Consider the following 18279-nt stretch of genomic DNA (forward strand, 5'->3'; position numbering starts at 1 on the left):
TGCTCTGGGTATTGAGGTAGCCCTTTCATCCAGACAGAATGGTCCTCCGTTTAGACCCAACATTATACCAAAGATCAACACTTGGTATAACAGGGCACAGGAGATGATCATACCTGACTTTTTCCCAAATCCCAGACATCTGCTTGAAAGATGCTGGCATACCTGGTATGTCTACAGAGCTCTGTGCAAGGACATAAAACGTACAGCTGATTTCAGACGGTCAGAGGGTCTCTTTGTGTCATTTCAGCCCAGGTCTCTGGGCAAGAAGATGTCGCCATCCACACTCGGTCACTGGCTGAAGGCCTGCATAGCGTTGGCCTATGAATGCTAGGCCCAGCCTGCTTCACGCCGTATCACAGCACACTCAATCAGGAGTGCAACTACCACAACAGCATGGACTACGCAGGCCTCAATCCTAGAAATTTGCAGGGCAGCCATGTGGGTTTCGCCTTCACTGCTTGTGAGGAATTACAAACTAGGCATGTTTGCCTTGGTGGACGCAGCGTTTGGGAGACAAGTGTTGTAACAGGTTTTACCGCCCAAGGGGACACTGGATCAATCTGTTTCCCACCCTACAACAATTTAACTTGGGTATATCCCATTCTTGGACTCTCCAAATAGCGCACAGGAGAAGGAATGTTGTATTTACCTGAATGTTTCTTCTATGTGCCCTGCAGAAGAGTCCAATCCCACCCTGGTTCTGATATAGTCTGCGATCCAGGAGTGGTTGATTTCATCAGATGGGCTACATCCTTTACAGACCCAGGTCTTCATTGAAAAAACCTATGATTGGCCAGAGGAAGAGGTGTGGCCAAAAATTTGGAACTCAATTTCTGGCCAGTCAGACGATTTGAAACCCATGCTTAGACTTTCCTGCAGTGCACGTAGAAGAAACATTCAGGTAAGTCCAACATTCTATTTCCTGTGGGATTTATTAGCATGGCAACAGACTTTCTCCCTATTTAGAACAGCAGAGAGCAAGAGAGTATTACAAAGAATCCAAATTTGAGAAGTTATAATTCCCTGTGCCAAAAATAAACTTCCTCTTTTGTGAATCAGAAGACTGTTACCTCTTACTCAACACTGATTCCTAATTTTATTTGCACATAGAGAAAACCAACAATTGATTTTTTTGGTGTTTCTCATTGTTTTACTTGTGGGTTTTGATTTTGTCAGCAAAATGTTGTTACTTAAATATATATTTGAAAAGATACTCTTATTCATTTGTATATTTCCTGTGCAAATGTCCTATGAATCTGATTGTCTTAATCTTGTATCTCCATTCTGTATCATTCATGTTCTAGTATTTCTTCCTTCATTAATTTTATAGAGCACAGAATTTTCTGAAACTCCTTCTCCAGACAGCGATTCTGTCAATTCCGTGGAGGGCCATTCTGAGCCATCATGGTTCAAAGACATCAAGTTTGATGATAGTGACACAGAGCAAATTGCAGAAGAAGGAGATGACAACCTGACTAGTGAGTCACTGTGCCTGTCATTTGAGGATTCCATTTTAGTTGCTAGTCCCATTGCCGCTGCTTTCTGCCTGTTCCACCGTAGAAGCAAATGCTTCCCCCCCACCCTCTAAACCTTTTATGCTAGTTGCCTCCAACTCGTGTCTCTAATTCTTAGTATTTCAACTCCCATTAGGAGGATACCAGACTGAGAAGATTGCTTAAACAAATGCTGCGTTTTCTGTGCAGTCAGCTAGACTGTTTTAGTTTTGTTTTCAGGCTTTAAATACATATGTATAAGGTATTTGCGGTATATCTCTGATATAGCACAATGGTCTGATAGAGTAAATGGTTCTCAAAGACCATCAGAGTTTTAGAAAAGCCATGAAATACAAGTGGATGAAAGTACTGTCTTTCTTGCTTTCTCCAGCAGTCAGTTTCATGTAATTAAGATAATCTCTCTCCTCTCCTTGATATCCTCCTGAAACCTGTTATTTGCACCCACCCTCTCCTCCCTGTATTTTTCTTCTCACTGAAATCCAAAAGATTCTGCCAGCCCTAGCAAGCGTACCTCAGTCAGCAGCTTCCAGTCTGCCATGGACAGCGACTCAGCTGCTTCCATCAGCCTGAATGTGGAGCTGGACAACGTGAACTTCCATATCAAGAAGCACTCCAAATACCCACATGTGCCCCCTCATCCTGCTGACCAGAAAGGTAGGAGGTAGCTGCCACTTGGAGTCGCCCATAACAGAAAGCAAGGCCGATGCCTCAGCTCAAATATGCCCCAAATAATCCTGTAATCTTTTCACAGTTAGGAAATTCCTGTTTTTCATTTTCACAAACAACATGTGTTGCCTATACTATTGGTGAGTTCTTGCATAACTCCTCTGACAGATGCCTTTTCTCCATGTAGCATAATGCTTTTGGGTATTTGATCTCTACTTTCTTAAAAGAACAGAGTAGTTATTGTCATATATATTGTCCAGCTATTGAATAGCTTGCACGTTGCAAGCATAAACATTTTAAACTCTGATTTTCTTTTACTCACCAGATTGAAGGCAGTGAAGGATCTTCCCTTTAAGTTCTTAATAGTAATATGTATTTATTAAATTTATTTATTAAATAAATATTTAACATTGGTTTAAATGTTAAATAAATACCTTATTTATTAAATTTATCCAGAAGCTGGGTTCACAATGCAGATGGAGCTTAACAAACTTGAATACTGCGCCCTATCTAAAAAAATGAAATTCAGTGTAGAGAAAAATAAAGTCTTACACTTAGGCAAGAAAAATTAAATGTACAGGTACAAATTAAGTGAAACCTATTCAATTGCAGTAACTGTGAGAGGGATCTTGGAGCCTTCGTGGGAAATCACTTAAATATGAGGCAGCAGTGTGTTGTAGCAGCCAAAAAGCCATCACAATCCTAGAGATAAAATCAAGATCACGTGAAGTATTAGTACTGCTTTATAAAGCTTAGCAAGACCATACTTAGAATATTGCCTCCAGTTTTTGTCACCATATTATTAAAAAGATATAGAGGCGAAAGAGTGCACAAAAGAGCCCCAAAGGGCTAAAACACATGAAGAATGATTACAGGAATTATGTATGTTTAGTCCAGTGAAAAGAAGGACTTAGAAGTGACATGATAGCAGTGTTCCAATATCTAAGAAGATGTTCCAATATCTATTCTCCAAGGCACCTAAAGGCAGGACAAGAAGCAAATGGATGGAAATTAATCAAGGAGAGAAGTAACCTAGAACTAAGAGATTTCCTGACAGTGACAACAGTTAACCAGTGGAACAGCTTCCCTTCACAAGTAGTGGGCACTCCATCACTGGATGTTTTTAAGAAGAAACTGGACAGCCACATGTCTGGAATGGTAGTAGGATCTCCTGCTTGGTCAGGGTGTTGGACTAAAAGATCTTCCCCAAGTCCCTTCCAACTCTGTTATACAGTTAAATATATATGCTGCCCAACTCACTGCTGGAGAGATTCTGGGGGACTTACAAAATAATTTTAATAATTACAGATAAGGATGAGCTTTTTGTCTAATCTTTTCTCTTGACAACTTTGCTTCACAAAAATCATTAGAGGATTCTGTTCTCCTAAAGAAAATTAAATTAAAAAGGTAAATTTCCCTGTGCCCATCCTAATAACAAAAGCTAACAAATAATCTTAGATATTCTAATTCAGTATTTGTTCTGCTGCTTCATGCATGGAATAACACTGTTCACTAAAATTAATACTAATAATATCAATTCCCGTGAATGATTTTCATTTTCCTAATATTATTGCACGATACTAATATACCAAATGCTTTTGAAAATTTTCCTTAGGTTTAATTGGAAAGGAAAGGAATTTGGTTTGTAAGCAGAAAAATCTTGGCGAAATGTTACCGAAATGCAACTCAGTCATTTATGATACCAACCAGTCTCTGCTGACACTTTGTGCAAGCCCTTGAATTTTATGCAGATTAGGACATTAAAATGATGCTTCTGTCTCTCTGATTCCAAGTATTTATGATTTTATTTATTTTGTTTATATCTCACCTATATTATTTTTATAAACATCTCAAGGTGGCAAACAAAGCCATCATACTTTCTTCCTCCTATTTTCCCCACAGTAAGAACCCTGTGAAGTGAATTGGGCTGAGAGAGAATATGCTTGGATCTGAAAGCTGCTTTAAATCATTGTTTCACTACAATGCAGTATTAACTTTAATCTATAATGTTGTTTCATTACTCAATGAGTAGGTGTGAGTCACCTTTCCTAAAAAAATAAAAACAGATACTCCAAAAAAAGATCATGGAAGGTGTACATGAAGATTTAGCTGCTATTGATCACCACTTTATATTTTAGTAAAAACTATAAGTATTTTGGAAGATACTTATTTTGATCCAGCAATTACTTTTTTGAAGCAAGGAATAATTCCTGATGTGGGGTATGCAAATTTGAGGGGCAAGAATAGGAAGAGTGTATAAGAAATAGAAGTTCCCTTAACTTTATATTTCAAAGTAAGTCTATGCAATATTTAGCAGTGATAATATGCAAGCAGTTGAATGATCCTGGCTGTGTAATGAACTGTTACAGCATGGCATCTCTTAAGTATCCAGCCATTTGTATCTGCTTCCCTAGCAAATAAATTTCTTTGAAACTAATATGGGACTCTTCCTCCCCTGTGCTGTTAGTTGCTGGGCAGAAAGTTGTGATATTCATTGAGCAGTAAATCAAAGAAATGAATATTTGGAAATAAACCCAGTCACCCAGAAATAAAGCAAAACCAAGGGGTATGGCAGAGAGTCTTAGGAGGATAAAAGGAGAGTGGCATCAATCCCATGCACTAATAGCATTTGCAATTAGCTGTGCGCAGCATGGCAACCATTTTGTTACTAGGTAAGCTACCATAGCAGTTATGTTTGAAAGCATCTGTGACATAACTCAGCACTTCAGATGTATTTATAACTGAAAAAGATTGACTATCTCTCCTGAAAACAACATAATGTTGTTGGATTTTATGCGAAAACATTTTTCCTCTTGTTTGCTGTGATAGTTGGAACATTCTGTCTTTATTTGGTGGCATATATTCTTGTAGCATTTTTTTGAAGTTAGCTACATAGCCTGCTTTGTTTTTTCACCAGAGGGATTTTTTAAAATTGTAGTTTCCTTATTGATATGGGTAGTTTGTTTTTCTTTTTTATGGTTGTTATCATAAATAAGTGTAGTCTGATAGTTCTTTTGACTTCTAGCAAGAAGATGTTATAGAGATAATTGACAGTGTTAAAGCCAGAGACTAAAGTTTGTCAGTCAAGAGTTGAGATGTTGGCATCTATGAATTCATAGTTGGCTTTTTAAAAGTTGTATTTGGGTGTCCCATTATTAAGGTGATTCTTGCAATGGTGTAGATTGAGGCTGAAGTCTATCATGCTGCAGTCGCTGTTGGAAAAGGGTTCTTTTACTTGTAGTCCATAAATTGTGCTTTTGCTGTTGCAGAATATGAGGTCAAGGCAGTTGTTGAGTCTAATATTGTTGGTTACTAGTTGTTCAAGTTCCAGATTTGTAACAGAGTTGTATAAGGTTCTATGGATGGGTTCAGTTGTGCATTTGTTTATGGTCCAGTTAATGAGAGGTAGATTGAAGTCTCCAAGAAAGATAAAGGGGTATGTGAAGGAGGCCGTCCATGTTAGCAATGAGTTTAGTGTCTTTTAGTAGAATATGTGAGGGTTGCCCAGAAAGTAACGCACCACATTTTCTTCTCAATCTACAGTAATGGTACAAATGTCAAACTTTAGATATACATTATTTGAATTGTCAGAAGTGCATCTGTAAATTTTGCGTTTCTTCAAATAGATAGCGTAGCTGCAGCAGTGTTTCAAAATGGCGTCTGTAAGTGATGTACGTTACAAGCAGCGGGTCATCATTGAATTTCTCACTGCGTAGAAAGAAACTGCTGGGAACATTCACAAATGTTTGTGTACAGTTTATGTAGAATCTGCAGTCGACAGAAATACGGTTAGTCTCTGGGAACAGAGGGTGAGGCCATTAGAACAATGAGTGGTACCGACAGGGCATACATGCCCTTATATTTTGCTGGAGGAAGGCCATAGAACAGGACAGAGATTACATGGAAAAATAGGTGTAGAAGAAACATCATTCTTTCTTGTGTATACTTTTCACTGTATTCAATAAATAATTGTTGAAGAAAAAATGTTGGTGCATTATTTTCTGGGCGACCCTCATAGCTACTCCACCTCCTCTGTGGGTTTCATGGTCAGACTGGAAGACAAGATAGTTTCTTGCTGTGATGATGGAGTCAGGGAGGGATGTGTTTAACCGTGTTTTGCAGACAAAAATAATGTTGAAGATGTCAGTGTTTAATAGTAGAAGGAATTCGAGCATTTTGTTAACTACACTTCTTGCATTGATTAGTTTGCATTTGAGATTGGGATTGGATTGGATTGGATTGAGGAAGCAAGGGGTGCACTTACTTAGTCTTGGTTAGTGGTGTGTGGGATGTTGTTTTGTTGTTGCGGGATGTTGGAGGTTGTGGGATGGATTGTGGGTCTTGTTTTTGATGCATTCAGCACGGTAATCTACGTAAATAAGTTTGTTTCACCTAGATCTAGTTGTCTTTTGAGTTCTGCACGGAGTTCAGAGGAGCGGAAGCATTGTAATAGAGATAGATCCGGTCTAGATCTAAGTTTGCTGTGATTGGCATTGTTTCTGGCAATGGAGTTTAGACTTCCGTTTATTTATTTATTTTTATTTATTTATTAGATTTGTATGCCGCCCCTCTCCGTAGACTCGCTGGACTTGTTTTTACAAACCACTCTGCAGAATTGGGGGGCCATTGAATCGTCGTTATTCTTGTGCTCAGGGCCATCTTTGGAATGTTCAATCATTTCTTTGGGGGTAATGGTTTGTGTAAAATGGCTGCTGCTGATGTCAGGCTCGTCATTTTCTTCTAGTCCAAATAGGATTGCATTGTGATGTTTTTGCTCGCGCTCGATGGTCTCTTTGACTATAGTGGAGATGTCGGTGATTGAGTTTGAAGGTCCTTGTAGTACTTGTTGTTGAGTGGTGCTAGTTTTAGTTAGTTAGTGGTTTTAGGCAGCTTGGCAAATCAATATTTCTTCACTAAAAAGTTTTCAAAATATACTTTGCATAGGTTCTGTGTCAAACTTCACCCAAAGTATTCAGGATAACTCAATATAGTATAAAGGAAATTGTGTTGCTACTGCCTTTACTTCTTGAATCGTAATAATAGTGTTGGGGACAGTTTGCTATGGCTCACCAGTAAATGTACCAGTACTGTCTCATAGGGTTAGGGTTCAGCAAAATCCCATTCCAGAAAAAGAGCAGAGGATCACAGATCCCCCCACTCCCCAAAAAAGATATATAGAACAAGACGAGGGTTTAAAATAGGATTTAAGCTGTCTTTTTGTAGCGGTGTGTCCTATTTTATACTTGATGTATGCATATCTGGGGTGTAAAAGTAACACCAGGCTCACTCAGATCTTTGTAATGGTAAACAATGAAAGAAGAACTAAATGGCAGGCTGAAGTAATGAAGGGGGTGGCAATGAGCTCTCCCTTAAAGCTGCCTTCTCTATTCTTTGAGCTATCAACATAGCAAATTGTGTAGTAGAGGGATTGTTTATTTTAATCATGCTTCTGGCAGTTATTTGTCCTATGAGAAAGAGCTTGTGGGGACAAGGCAAGAATACAAATTTGATGTCCCAGTTGTCTCGTGGAATAAATTCTCCTCTGTACAATGTCAAGTCGAAAGGTATTGTGTTTTTCCCTCCCAGCCATTAACTGAGGACAAAGTTGAATAACTTAGTTATTGTCAGAGGAAGTAGGGAAAGGATACGAAGAATGTTTAACACATCCCTTGCCTTAGATGTGGCAACCAAGAATCCACTTTAAAAAAGATAAACAAGACTCCTGGTCTTGTTGAAATACTTGCCGTATAAGAAGCCCCACTGGAAAATATTTTTATTTAGCATCTTTTTTCATCAGTTCCATTGGATGATAATTTAGTACTTATGCTGACACAATGAAGGAGAAAGGAACGAGGCAGGTTCTCTCAGGACAGGCCTTCAGTGACTAAATATATGACTCATGTTTCTTATTAACCTCCTGGAATGAATGTGTGTATATGTCATATAATACCATACAAGCATAACCTGTCTTTTCTCCTCCCATCTCTCTATTTTCTATCTTCATTCAGAGTATATGATTGCTGACAATGGAGGACAACAAATGATCTCAATAAGTGATGCTTTCATCAAAGGTAAGTTGAATGTGAAAGGGATGCCCCCCCACTATAGAAAATGGATCATATAACATTGAGTGAATGTCAAATTATTCTCTGTAGAAGGGCTGTGAATGCATACAATTGGAGTAAAGACAGTCTTGCATGCGTAGGTCTTTCATTACTTAAATCCCTGCCTTTCCTTCTGTCTTCTGTTTTTGGCATTTGTCTTTTAATTTAACTACTTTTCTTTTAAGCTTAAAGCTATAAAGTTCAGTTTTAACTAATGTTGTAACACATTAAGTACATTTATTTTCTTTAAATAATGCAACAAACTTTATAGCTATCTCTGCTAGTTGAACAAATTAAAGAAGCAATGTTAGCTTACAAGAAAATTTTCCATATGAATTAAATTCAGTGTATTTGATGTATAGCATATTAAAATAGCAAAATATATTAAAAGCAGAAAACACTGATCTGCCTCAAGTCTTTACAATCATCATAGGGTTTTTTTCATTTTAAAAAGAAACATTTAAAAAAAAAATAGGAACAGTTTTGAGATTTACTCTTTTATTTTACTCTTTTAAAATTTAGTTTAATTTTTTCCTGTTAAAATTTAGATGCTTTTAAAAGTTGATTTAAAAGTTTATTTTTCACATTTCTAAAAACTGATTTTGATTTCACATTTCTAAAAACTGATTTTGCAATAGTTCATAGCTATTAATGCCTCACGACTTTCAAAAATAAGATGAGTTATCACAAAATATAATAAAATATAGTAAAAAATATAAAATAATAAAATATGGTAAAAAAAGGAGCCAAGCACCTACCGTGTTTCCCCGATAGTAAGACCCCCCCGATTGTAAGACATATGGGGCGTTTCAGGGGGGTCGGCTAATGTAAGCCATACCCCGAAAGTAAGACATATGTCTTACTTTCGGGGAAACACGGGGGGTATTGCCCCCGGGCCGATTGCCGAGCGGGGACGGGGCGCGGGAGGAGGCAGCACTGCACCGGACCCCTCAGGCTGCTCCGCCCGGGATGGGGCTCCTCCCGAGCCCCCGTGCGCCCCTCCGGAGGAGCCCCATCCCGGGCGGAGCAGCCTGAGGGGTCCGGTGCGGCGCTGCTTCCTCCCGCGCCCCGTCCTCGCTCGGCAAGAGAGGCACGAAACCGCTGCTTATGCCGGGCGGCCCGCCTGGAACGCCAGCAATGCCGCCGGGCCGATTTCCGAGCGGGGACGGGGCGCGGGAGGAGGCAGCGCTGCACCAGACCCCTCAGGCCACTCCGCCCGGGATGGGGCTCCTCCGGAGGGGTGCACGAGGGCTCGGGAGGAGCCCCATCCCGGGCGGAGCAGTCTGAGGGGTCCAGTGCAGCGCTGCCTCCTCCCGTGCCCCGTCCTCGCTCGGCAAGAGAGGCACGAAACCGCTGCTTATGGCGGGCGGCCCGCCTGGAACGTCAGCAATGCCGCCGGGCCGATTGCCAAGCGGGGACGGGGCGCGGGAGGAGGCAGCGCTGCACCAGACCCCTCAGGCCGCTCCGCCCGGGATGGGGCTCCTACGGAGGGGCGCACGAGGGCTTGGGAGGAGCCCCATCCCGGGCGGAGCAGTCTGAGGGGTCCGGTGCAGCGCTGCCTGCTCCCGCGCCCCGTCCTCGCTCGACAAGAGAGGCACAAAACCGCTGCTTATGCCGGGCGGCCCGCCTGGAACGCCAGCAATGCCGCCGGGCCCATTGCCGAGCGGGGACGGGGCGCAGGAGGAGGCAGCACTGCACCGGACCCCTCAGGCTGCTCCGCCCGGGATGGGGCTCCTCCCGAGCCCCCGTGCGCCCCTCCGGAGGAGCCCCATCCCGGGCGGAGCGGCCTGAGGGGTCCGGTGCAGCGCTGCCTCCTCCCGCGCCCCGTCCCCGCTCGGCAATCAGCCCGGCGGCATTGCTGGCGTTCCAGGCGGGCCGCCCGGCAGTCCAGATTTCATCATTCATTTATCTCGGCTCGGAAATTATGCGGGTCTTTCAATCCTGCTGCTTCTTTTTAGCTCCTTTCCTCCTTTTTTTCGGTGCCTTTCATCAGATGATGGACCCCAAACATTGCAGACCCTGTGCTTTTCTGACTTACCCTCATTAAGGATGGAAGGCTCAGTCAACTTTGAGCCTTCGGGAACGCGACCCTTTCAATTTTTTTCTAATATAAGACATACCCTGAAAGAAAGACATAGGGGGGCTTTTGGGGGTAAAAAGAAAGTAAGACACTGCCTTACTATCGGGGAAACACGGTATGATAATATCAAATAGGTCATAGTAACTTTTCCTAAGGAGAAGTACAGTGATCCCCCGCTCGTTGCGAGGGTTCCGTTCCAGGACCCCCCGCAACGAGCGGGTTTTCGCGAAGTAGCGCTGCGGAAGTAAAAACGCCATCTGCGCATGTGCAGATGGTGTTTTTACTCCCGCAGTGCTAGCGAGGAGCCGAAGATTGGGGGCGGCGCGGCTGTTTTAAAATGTCGCCGCCGGCATGGGGGGCTTCCTAGCAGCCCCCCAAACCCGGGTTGGGGGTCCGGGGGGTGCTGGCAAGCCCCCCATGCCGGCGGCAACATTTTAAAACAGCCGCGCCGCGCTGGCTGTCGCCGCTTTTGAGCTGAGTCCCGGAGCGAATTCGCTCCGGGACTCAGCTCGAAAGCGGCGAGAATGAACGGCGTGGGCGGGCGAAGGGCGGGCGGCAGCGAGGAGTTTGCGTGGGCGGTGGGGAAACTCCTTGCTGATGCCCGCTGCTCACCCTCCCGCCAGCAAGAGGGGGAAGACCCAGGGAAGCCGCCCAGCAGCTGATCTGCCGGGCGCCATCTACGCATGCGTGCCCATAGAAAAAAAGGGCACACATGCGCAGATGGTGTTTTGACTTCCGGGTTGAAAAATCGCAAATTACCCTGTTCGCAATGGTCGGGGGCGCAATAACCGGGGTATTACTGTAATACATTCAGTGCAGTCTTTCCCCATATTTAGGACTTGTGGGAGATAATTAATTAATTAATTGGATTTCTAGGCTACCCTTCTCCGTAGACTCAGGGTGGCTTCCAAAACAGGAATAAATACAAAAAGGAAGATGTAAGAAACCCCAAAGTTAAAACTAGTCTAAATCTAATCTAAAACCCCCAATTTATTGAAAAACAGTCATCCACATTCATTCCACTATAACTATACATGTGGCAGGAGTAGGATGTCAATGCTCATTTCTTTCTCTGACTGCAGAATACAGCAATTTTCCCAACAATGCTCTCTCATAACTTTGTTTTGGCTGCAGGATGTAGATATGTGCAAAACTATATAAGTTTTGATTTTATTAGGGAATTGGTCGGAACCCTGACAATGAACTGATTATTTAGTGCACAAATTAATATTCAAATATGCAATTCCATCTCTATTTTTGTTTGTTTTTTAGAATCACTTTTTAACCGGAGGGTTGAAGAAAAATCCAAAGACCTTTTCTTCACACCGCTACGCTGGCATCACAGCAATCTGGATCTGCTGCGGGAGGAGAATGGAGAAAAACAAGCTATGGAGAGATTGCTGTAAGTTGAGTGAAAACTAGACAAATAGTTGTGATGTCAATTGCAAATGCTCAAAATCTGCAAAAACATTGGGGAAAAATGATAAGTATGCAACTCCAGGATAAATACATTACATCCAAATATGAAAACTAGTGCTCAACAGTCTGTGTAAAATATGTGGGTTGGTTTGCCCCAATATCTATAATAATATTTGCCCCAATATCTATAATGACTGTAGCTCTGCTCTCTCTCTTGAACCTTTATCATGTTTATCTGCAGCTCTGCTAATCATAACCACATGATGGCTCTGCTTCAACAGCTGCTATACAACGAAGCATTGTCCCTCTCCTGGCGTGATATAATTGTGCCAGTGGTCTGCCAGGTAGTTCAGACTGTTCGACCTGATGTCAGGAACAGAGATGATGACATGGACATTCGCCAGTTCGTCCACATCAAAAAAGTGAGCCTCTTTGTGTGTTTAGAACTGAGAAAGGAGAAAAGAAAGCGGACCTACTTTGAAAAGATGTCCTTGTTTAATATTACTGGTGCTGCCCGATTTGTGACACACTAATCCAACTATACTCCTACTACTAGAGATTTGCCTATCTTTCTGTTTTTCACTGCCTAGTCATGTAAAACAGGACAGGGTAAACCTTCAGGCTGGCTTTTTAATTAACTGTATTTGAGAAATGGATCATATTCATCCTACTTTAAATCTGTATTGTACATAATTTTTAATGTGCAGTTTTATGTATTTAACTTTATTGTAAAAATAAATTTTCTTTCTCTCTTCTCCCAACTATCAGTATAATTGTATTGGCTGCTGCTCCATTGCTAAGGAATAACTCCCATTTTCACCAGCCAGTATGGATAGGGAGAACTAGGACTAGTTTGTTTCCTAATTTAACTTGAAATTATAAAATACAACTTAACATAATGTTTTATTATAATTTTCCAGATTCCAGGTGGAAAAAAATTTGACTCTGTAGTGGTGAATGGCTTTGTATGCACCAAGAACATAGCACATAAAAAGGTATCGGGGAACCTCTTTATGTAATATGGGTGGGTGGGGTGGGGATGGAAATAGAATAGTAGAATAGAATAGAACATTATGAATGTTCTATGCAATTCTTAATAACACAGCATCTTTTGATCGTGATGTTATTACACTTCACCATAGTTCTGTGAAAAAGTATCAGACTTTTTCTGTTGAATTTTTGGATATGATGAAATGTCATCTAGAGCCTGAAGCAGCAAAGCCATCTCTAAACAATGCGAATGTCGTCTCTATGCTGGGCAGTTGTGATAGTGAAATGCAGCATTTGATTTCTGCCATATATGACAGCCATTTTTTTCTATGGAACATTTAGTCATGAGTATGAAGAATCACAGAGATACTTTTTGATGTTTCAAATTTTTCGTCTATAAGACATACTTTTTCCTCCCTAAAAGAGGCTAAAAGTTTGGGTACGTCTTATACTCTAAATGTAGCTTTTTTTCGAAGCTTTTTTTCAGCCCTAATAGCTGCTAAAAATCTTCCCAGCTCTTACCCTGCAGGTTCTTTCATTGTTTCTCTCTGGGAAGAATATTTTCCAAGCCCCAAGTCTTTGCAGGGTTTTTTTCCCATTGCTCTACTTGCAAATTTAATGAATTCACCTTCATCTGAATAGTTTTTGAAAATGTTGAAGAGTACAGTGGTACCTCAAGATACGAACCTAATTGGTTCCAGGGGGAGGTTCGTAAGACGAAAGGTTCGTAAGACGAAACATTGTTTCCCATAGGAAACAATGTAAAGTCAATTAATCCATGCAACAACAAACCCCCCCCCCCCCCCGCAAAAAAACGCTGCCGCCGGCTGTCACCTTTTAAAACAGCCGGGCGGCTACCCAGCAGCCTCCTGAACCCGAACACCAAACCCGAACTTCCGGGTTCGGCGTTGGGAGACTGCTGAGAAGCCCCCCGGCTGTTTTAAAAGGTGACAGCCGGGCGGCGGGGCTTCTCAGCAAAAGTTCGGGTTTGGGAGGCGGTTTTAGGTTTTTGGCTGGGGGGGAGGCAGGAGGTCTGGCCTGACACCCGCCATCCCAGCGCTTCACCTTCCCCCCCAGCCACAAACCCAAAGGTCCCCACCACAGCACCCACTGCAGGAGACTTAGCCTCCCGATCCTCCCCGCCCGTCACCCGTGGCCTCCCGAGCACTTTTGCCTGATGGGAAGCGAAGCACTGGGGTGGGGGGTGTCCTGACAACTCCCACCCCAGTGCTTTGCCTCCCGCCGGGCAAGAGCGATCTTCTGCCGGCCATGGGCGAAGGGCGGGGAAGCCTCTTGCACCAGCTGCTACAGCCGCCGACTTCCCCGCCCTTCGCCCATGGCCGGCAGAAGATCGCTCTTGCCCGGCTTCCCCGCTCTTCGCCCGTGGCTAGCAGAAGAGGGGCGAGGAAGCCGGGGGCTGTAGCAGCTGCTGCTGGGGGGGGGGGGCGGAGGGAGTTAGGAAAGTCCACCTGCTCCCCCCCGAGCCGAAAACCCAAAGGCGGTCTGCCGCCGCCGGCTTGAGCCAGGAGGCATTCAGGGCGAAGTGCGTGGAGGGGAAGGATGCTCCGGAGGGGGCATGAGCGCTCGGAGGGGGCACAACCCGGAGCGAGACTTGGCCTCCGCTGCAGCTGCTGCCCGCCTGCTTCTTTCTCCCTCCTTCCCCGCGGTGCTTGGCGAGCAGAGATTCTGCTCTGCTTCCCTCCTCCCTCCCTCCGCAGACCCAGAGACAAAACAAACAGAACGGAGGCACGGAGAGGGGGGAGCCGCCTGGCAGAGCGCTCGCAGCCAGCGGGCGGTGGCGGGGGACAAAAGGCAGGCCAGCACCCGGCTCCTGCCTCTCCGGAGCCGCCGACCGAGCAGAGCAGCGGCACAGGGAAGGAGAGAGAGAGAAGCAGGCGGGCAGCAGCTGCGGCGGAGGCCAAGTCTCGCTCTGGGCTGTGCCCCCTCCGAGCGCTCATCGTCCCTGCCCGGGAAACCGGAGCATCCTTCCCTTCCACGCACTTCGCCCTGAATGCATGTGGGCTCCGCCCCTCTCCTCACCGGGTCTCCATTGCGGGGCTCCGTTCCATCCCCCACCGGCCCTGCAGGCCGGCCGGTGGCTCCCGGCACGGAGCACAGCCATGTGGGCTCCGCTCTGTTCCCTGCTGGCTCGATTGAGGGGCTCCGTTACATCTTCCGCTGCCAGCCAGGCCATGCTGGCGGCAGCGCAACAAAGAGGGGCATTCACCTTCCTCCCGGAGGCAGCTCTGCCGGATGTGGGCGATGGGTGGGACAGAGGGGCGGGGTTAAGCACCGGACCCACGGTCAAGGAGCCCATGGTCAGTCGGCTGCGGGCGGGAGGAAGGTGAATGCCCCTCTTTGTTGCGCTGCCGCCAGCATGGCCTGGCTGGCAGCGGAAGATGTAACAGAGCCCACGTGGCTGGGCTCCGCAACGGAGACCCGGCGGGGAGGAGAGCGGAGCCCACATTGCTGGGCTCTGTGACAGAGACCGCCGGCCAGCTGATCGGGCTGATGAGGAGAGGGGTGGAGCCCACATGGCCGGGGTCTGCGGCGGCTGCCTGCTGGGCTGGTAAGAGGGGGAACGGAGCGCACATGGCTGGGCTCCGCAACGGAGACCGCCGGCCTGCCTAACGGGCTGGGAGGGAGGCGGAATACGGGAGGAGGAGGGAGGCAGCGTCCACGCTTTTCTTTCGGAGGAGCTAATTGGACAAAGTCATTCCGAGCCCAGCGGCGCTTTTACCTTGATCCCTTTCTCTGGCCACTTAACTCCTCCGCCGAAAGAAAAGTGTGGAGGCTGGCTCCCTCCTCCTCCCGTATTCCGCCTCCCTCCCAGCCTCCGAGCCGCATTCGCCTTCCTCCGCCACCACCAGCATCCAGCTCTTCCTCCTCTTCTCGCTTCTCTACAAAATGACAGAGGGGTGGCGGCGCGGAGGCTGGGGGCGGCTGGGGTGTGTGGAAGAGGTCCGTGGGAGAACTGGGGGGAGCCAACCTTTTCCCTCCCTTCCCTTCCCTCCCTTCACGGTGAGGAGAGGGGCGGAGCCCACATGGCCGGGCTCCGCAGCGGCTGCCTGCTGGGCTGGTAAGAAGGGGAACGAAGGTGACAGCCGGGCGGCGGGGCTTCCCAGCAGCCTCTGAACGCCGAACGCGGAAGTTCGGGTTTGGCGTTCGGCTTCAGGAGGCTGCTGGAAAGCCGCCCGGCTGTTTTAAAAGGTGACCGCCGGGCTGGGGGGCTTCCCAGCAGCCTCCCGAACCCCGAACTTTTGCCGAACCTCCGGGTTCGGGGGGTTGCTGGGAAGCCCCCCAGCCCGGCGGTCACCTTTCAAAACAGCCGGGCGGCTTTCCAGCAGCCTCCCGAAGCCGAACGCCAAACCCGAACTTCCGCGTTCGGCGTTCAGAGGCTGCTGGAAAGTTGCCTGGCTGTTTTAAAAGGTGACCGCCGGGCTGGGGGGCTTCCCAGCAACCCCCCAAACCCTGAACCCGGAAGTTCGGCAAAAGTTCGGGGTTCGGGAGGTTGCTGGGAAGCCCGCCGCCCGGCTGTCACCTTTTAAAACAGCCGGGGGGCTTCCTAGCAGCCTCCTGAACGCCGAACCTGGAAGTTCGGGTTTGGCGTTCGTAACATGAAAAAAGTTCATAAGAAGAGGCAATTTTTTTCTGAACTCCGGGTTCGTATCTTGAGTTGTTCGTAAGACGAGGGGTTCGTATCTTGAGGTACCACTGTACTAGGTCTAAGAGAGAGTCTTGGAGTATTCCACTGCATGCTTCCTTCCATGCAGATGCAATTCCATTGAGGACTACATTTTCAGTGTGGCTGGTCAGCCAATTATGAATCCATCTGGTGGTGATGCTGTGTATCCAGCCAGCTGTTATTTGGTGCCCTCCCAGAGCCTCTGTGCGAACCAAATATCAGCTGGCTGGCATACACATGCACGTTGGAGCTAAGCTAGGGCAATGGCTTGTGTACCAGCAGATAGGGCTCCACGTGCCACTTGTGGCACCCATGCCATAGGTTTGCCATCATTGTTCTAGACTCTCTCAACATTTTTTGGGGGGTGGGTGGGTGGTATTGTGACCAGTACTGAATGCAGTTCTTTTAGTGATACTAAGACTTCACTTGACCATGATACTATTTTTCTATAGCTGCAGCTTAGAACAGCATTGCCTTTTTGGGCAGCAGACGTGCCTGCAAATTTAATGAATTCACCTTCATCTGAATAGTTTTTGAAAATGTTGAAGAGTACTAGGTCTAAGAGAGAGTCTTGGAGTATCCCACTGCATGGTTCCTTCTATGTAGATGCAATTCCATTGAGGACTACATTTTCAGTGTGGTTGGTCAGCCAGTTATGAATCCATCTGGTGGTAATGCTGTGTATCCCACATTTTTTCTTTTTTGGAAGTTTCACACTTTACCTGTGTTGACACTGGGCTACAGACTTGTTTTACCAACACTGCAATACAACCTCATAATTTTTATCTAATTCCAGATGAATTCCTGTATTAAAAATCCCAAAATCCTACTGCTGAAGTGTTCCATTGAATATCTTTACCGAGAAGAAACAAAATTTACATGCATAGATCCCATCGTCCTCCAGGTGAGAATAGTTTTATTTTCCTTGTCCTATTAATTCAAGTTAAATTAACCGCCCTGAGTCTTCGGAGAAGGGCAGCATACAAATCTAATAAATAATAATAATAATAATAATAATAATAATAATAATAATAATAATAATAATAATAATAATAATGATAATAATAATAATAATAATAATAATAATAATAATAAATAATGAAAGCCTAATTAGTTTGTTTATGGATTTTTGAGGTTGGTTTTAGTAACATTTTCTTTGTGCACAATAATATATTTAATATTTATACAATTATGAATACACGATAATATTTTATAGCACATTATATTTGGGAATTTTACAGGAAACAGTTACAGAAAATAAATACTTCTGCCACCATCTTTCTTCATAGCAGATTTGATACGAAAAGCCCAGTGCTGGGCAATTTATGTTTGACATGTTCTTAGAAAATGTTCAGTAAATGATACTAATTCTAACTCTTCTAGTGTTCAGAAATATAATATTCCATCTCCTGCCTACCTAGCAGTTTGAAAGCATGCAAACACGAGTAGATTAATAGGTACCACTTTGATGGGAAAATAACATTGTTCCATGCGTCTTTGGTGTTTAGACCTGATGGCCACATGACCATAGAAATGTTTTTCTAATTGTGCAATACTCAGTGTATGACTACGAAGTCTATTTTTATCATTTTAGGAAAGGGAGTTTTTAAAAAACTATGTTCAGCGAATAGTCGATGTCAGACCAACTTTAGTCTTGGTTGAAAAAACTGTATCCCGTATTGCTCAGGACATGCTTCTGGAACATGGCATTAGTTTGGTCATTAATGTTAAGCCTGTAAGTACTAACATTTTAAATTATACTATGATTGTGATTTCACATTATTAAAAGCTCTTACATGTCAAATATGGTATAATGTAATG

The 18279-nt window shown here is 44.8% G+C and overlaps 1 protein-coding gene across 7 annotated transcripts in view; it reads left to right on the forward strand.

The window, feature by feature from the left end:
• PIKFYVE (phosphoinositide kinase, FYVE-type zinc finger containing) overlaps positions 1–18279 on the forward strand; it is a 113355-nt gene that overhangs the window by 49752 nt on the left and 45324 nt on the right. For 5 of the 7 annotated variants that reach the window (XM_070732139.1, XM_070732138.1, XM_070732136.1 and 2 more), the window contains 8 exons: positions 1331–1478; positions 2001–2168; positions 8189–8251; positions 11637–11766; positions 12025–12205; positions 12704–12778; positions 17255–17362; positions 18053–18193. In XM_070732139.1, the coding sequence (XP_070588240.1) occupies positions 1331–1478; positions 2001–2168; positions 8189–8251; positions 11637–11766; positions 12025–12205; positions 12704–12778; positions 17255–17362; positions 18053–18193 (1014 nt within the window). The remainder of the gene's footprint in view (positions 1–1330; positions 1479–2000; positions 2169–8188; positions 8252–11636; positions 11767–12024; positions 12206–12703; positions 12779–17254; positions 17363–18052; positions 18194–18279) is intronic. The other 2 variants (XM_070732142.1, XM_070732141.1) reach the window with 1 other exon arrangement.

This window comes from Erythrolamprus reginae, chromosome 1 (genome assembly GCF_031021105.1).
Source record: "Erythrolamprus reginae isolate rEryReg1 chromosome 1, rEryReg1.hap1, whole genome shotgun sequence".
Lineage (NCBI taxonomy): Eukaryota > Metazoa > Chordata > Lepidosauria > Squamata > Dipsadidae > Erythrolamprus > Erythrolamprus reginae.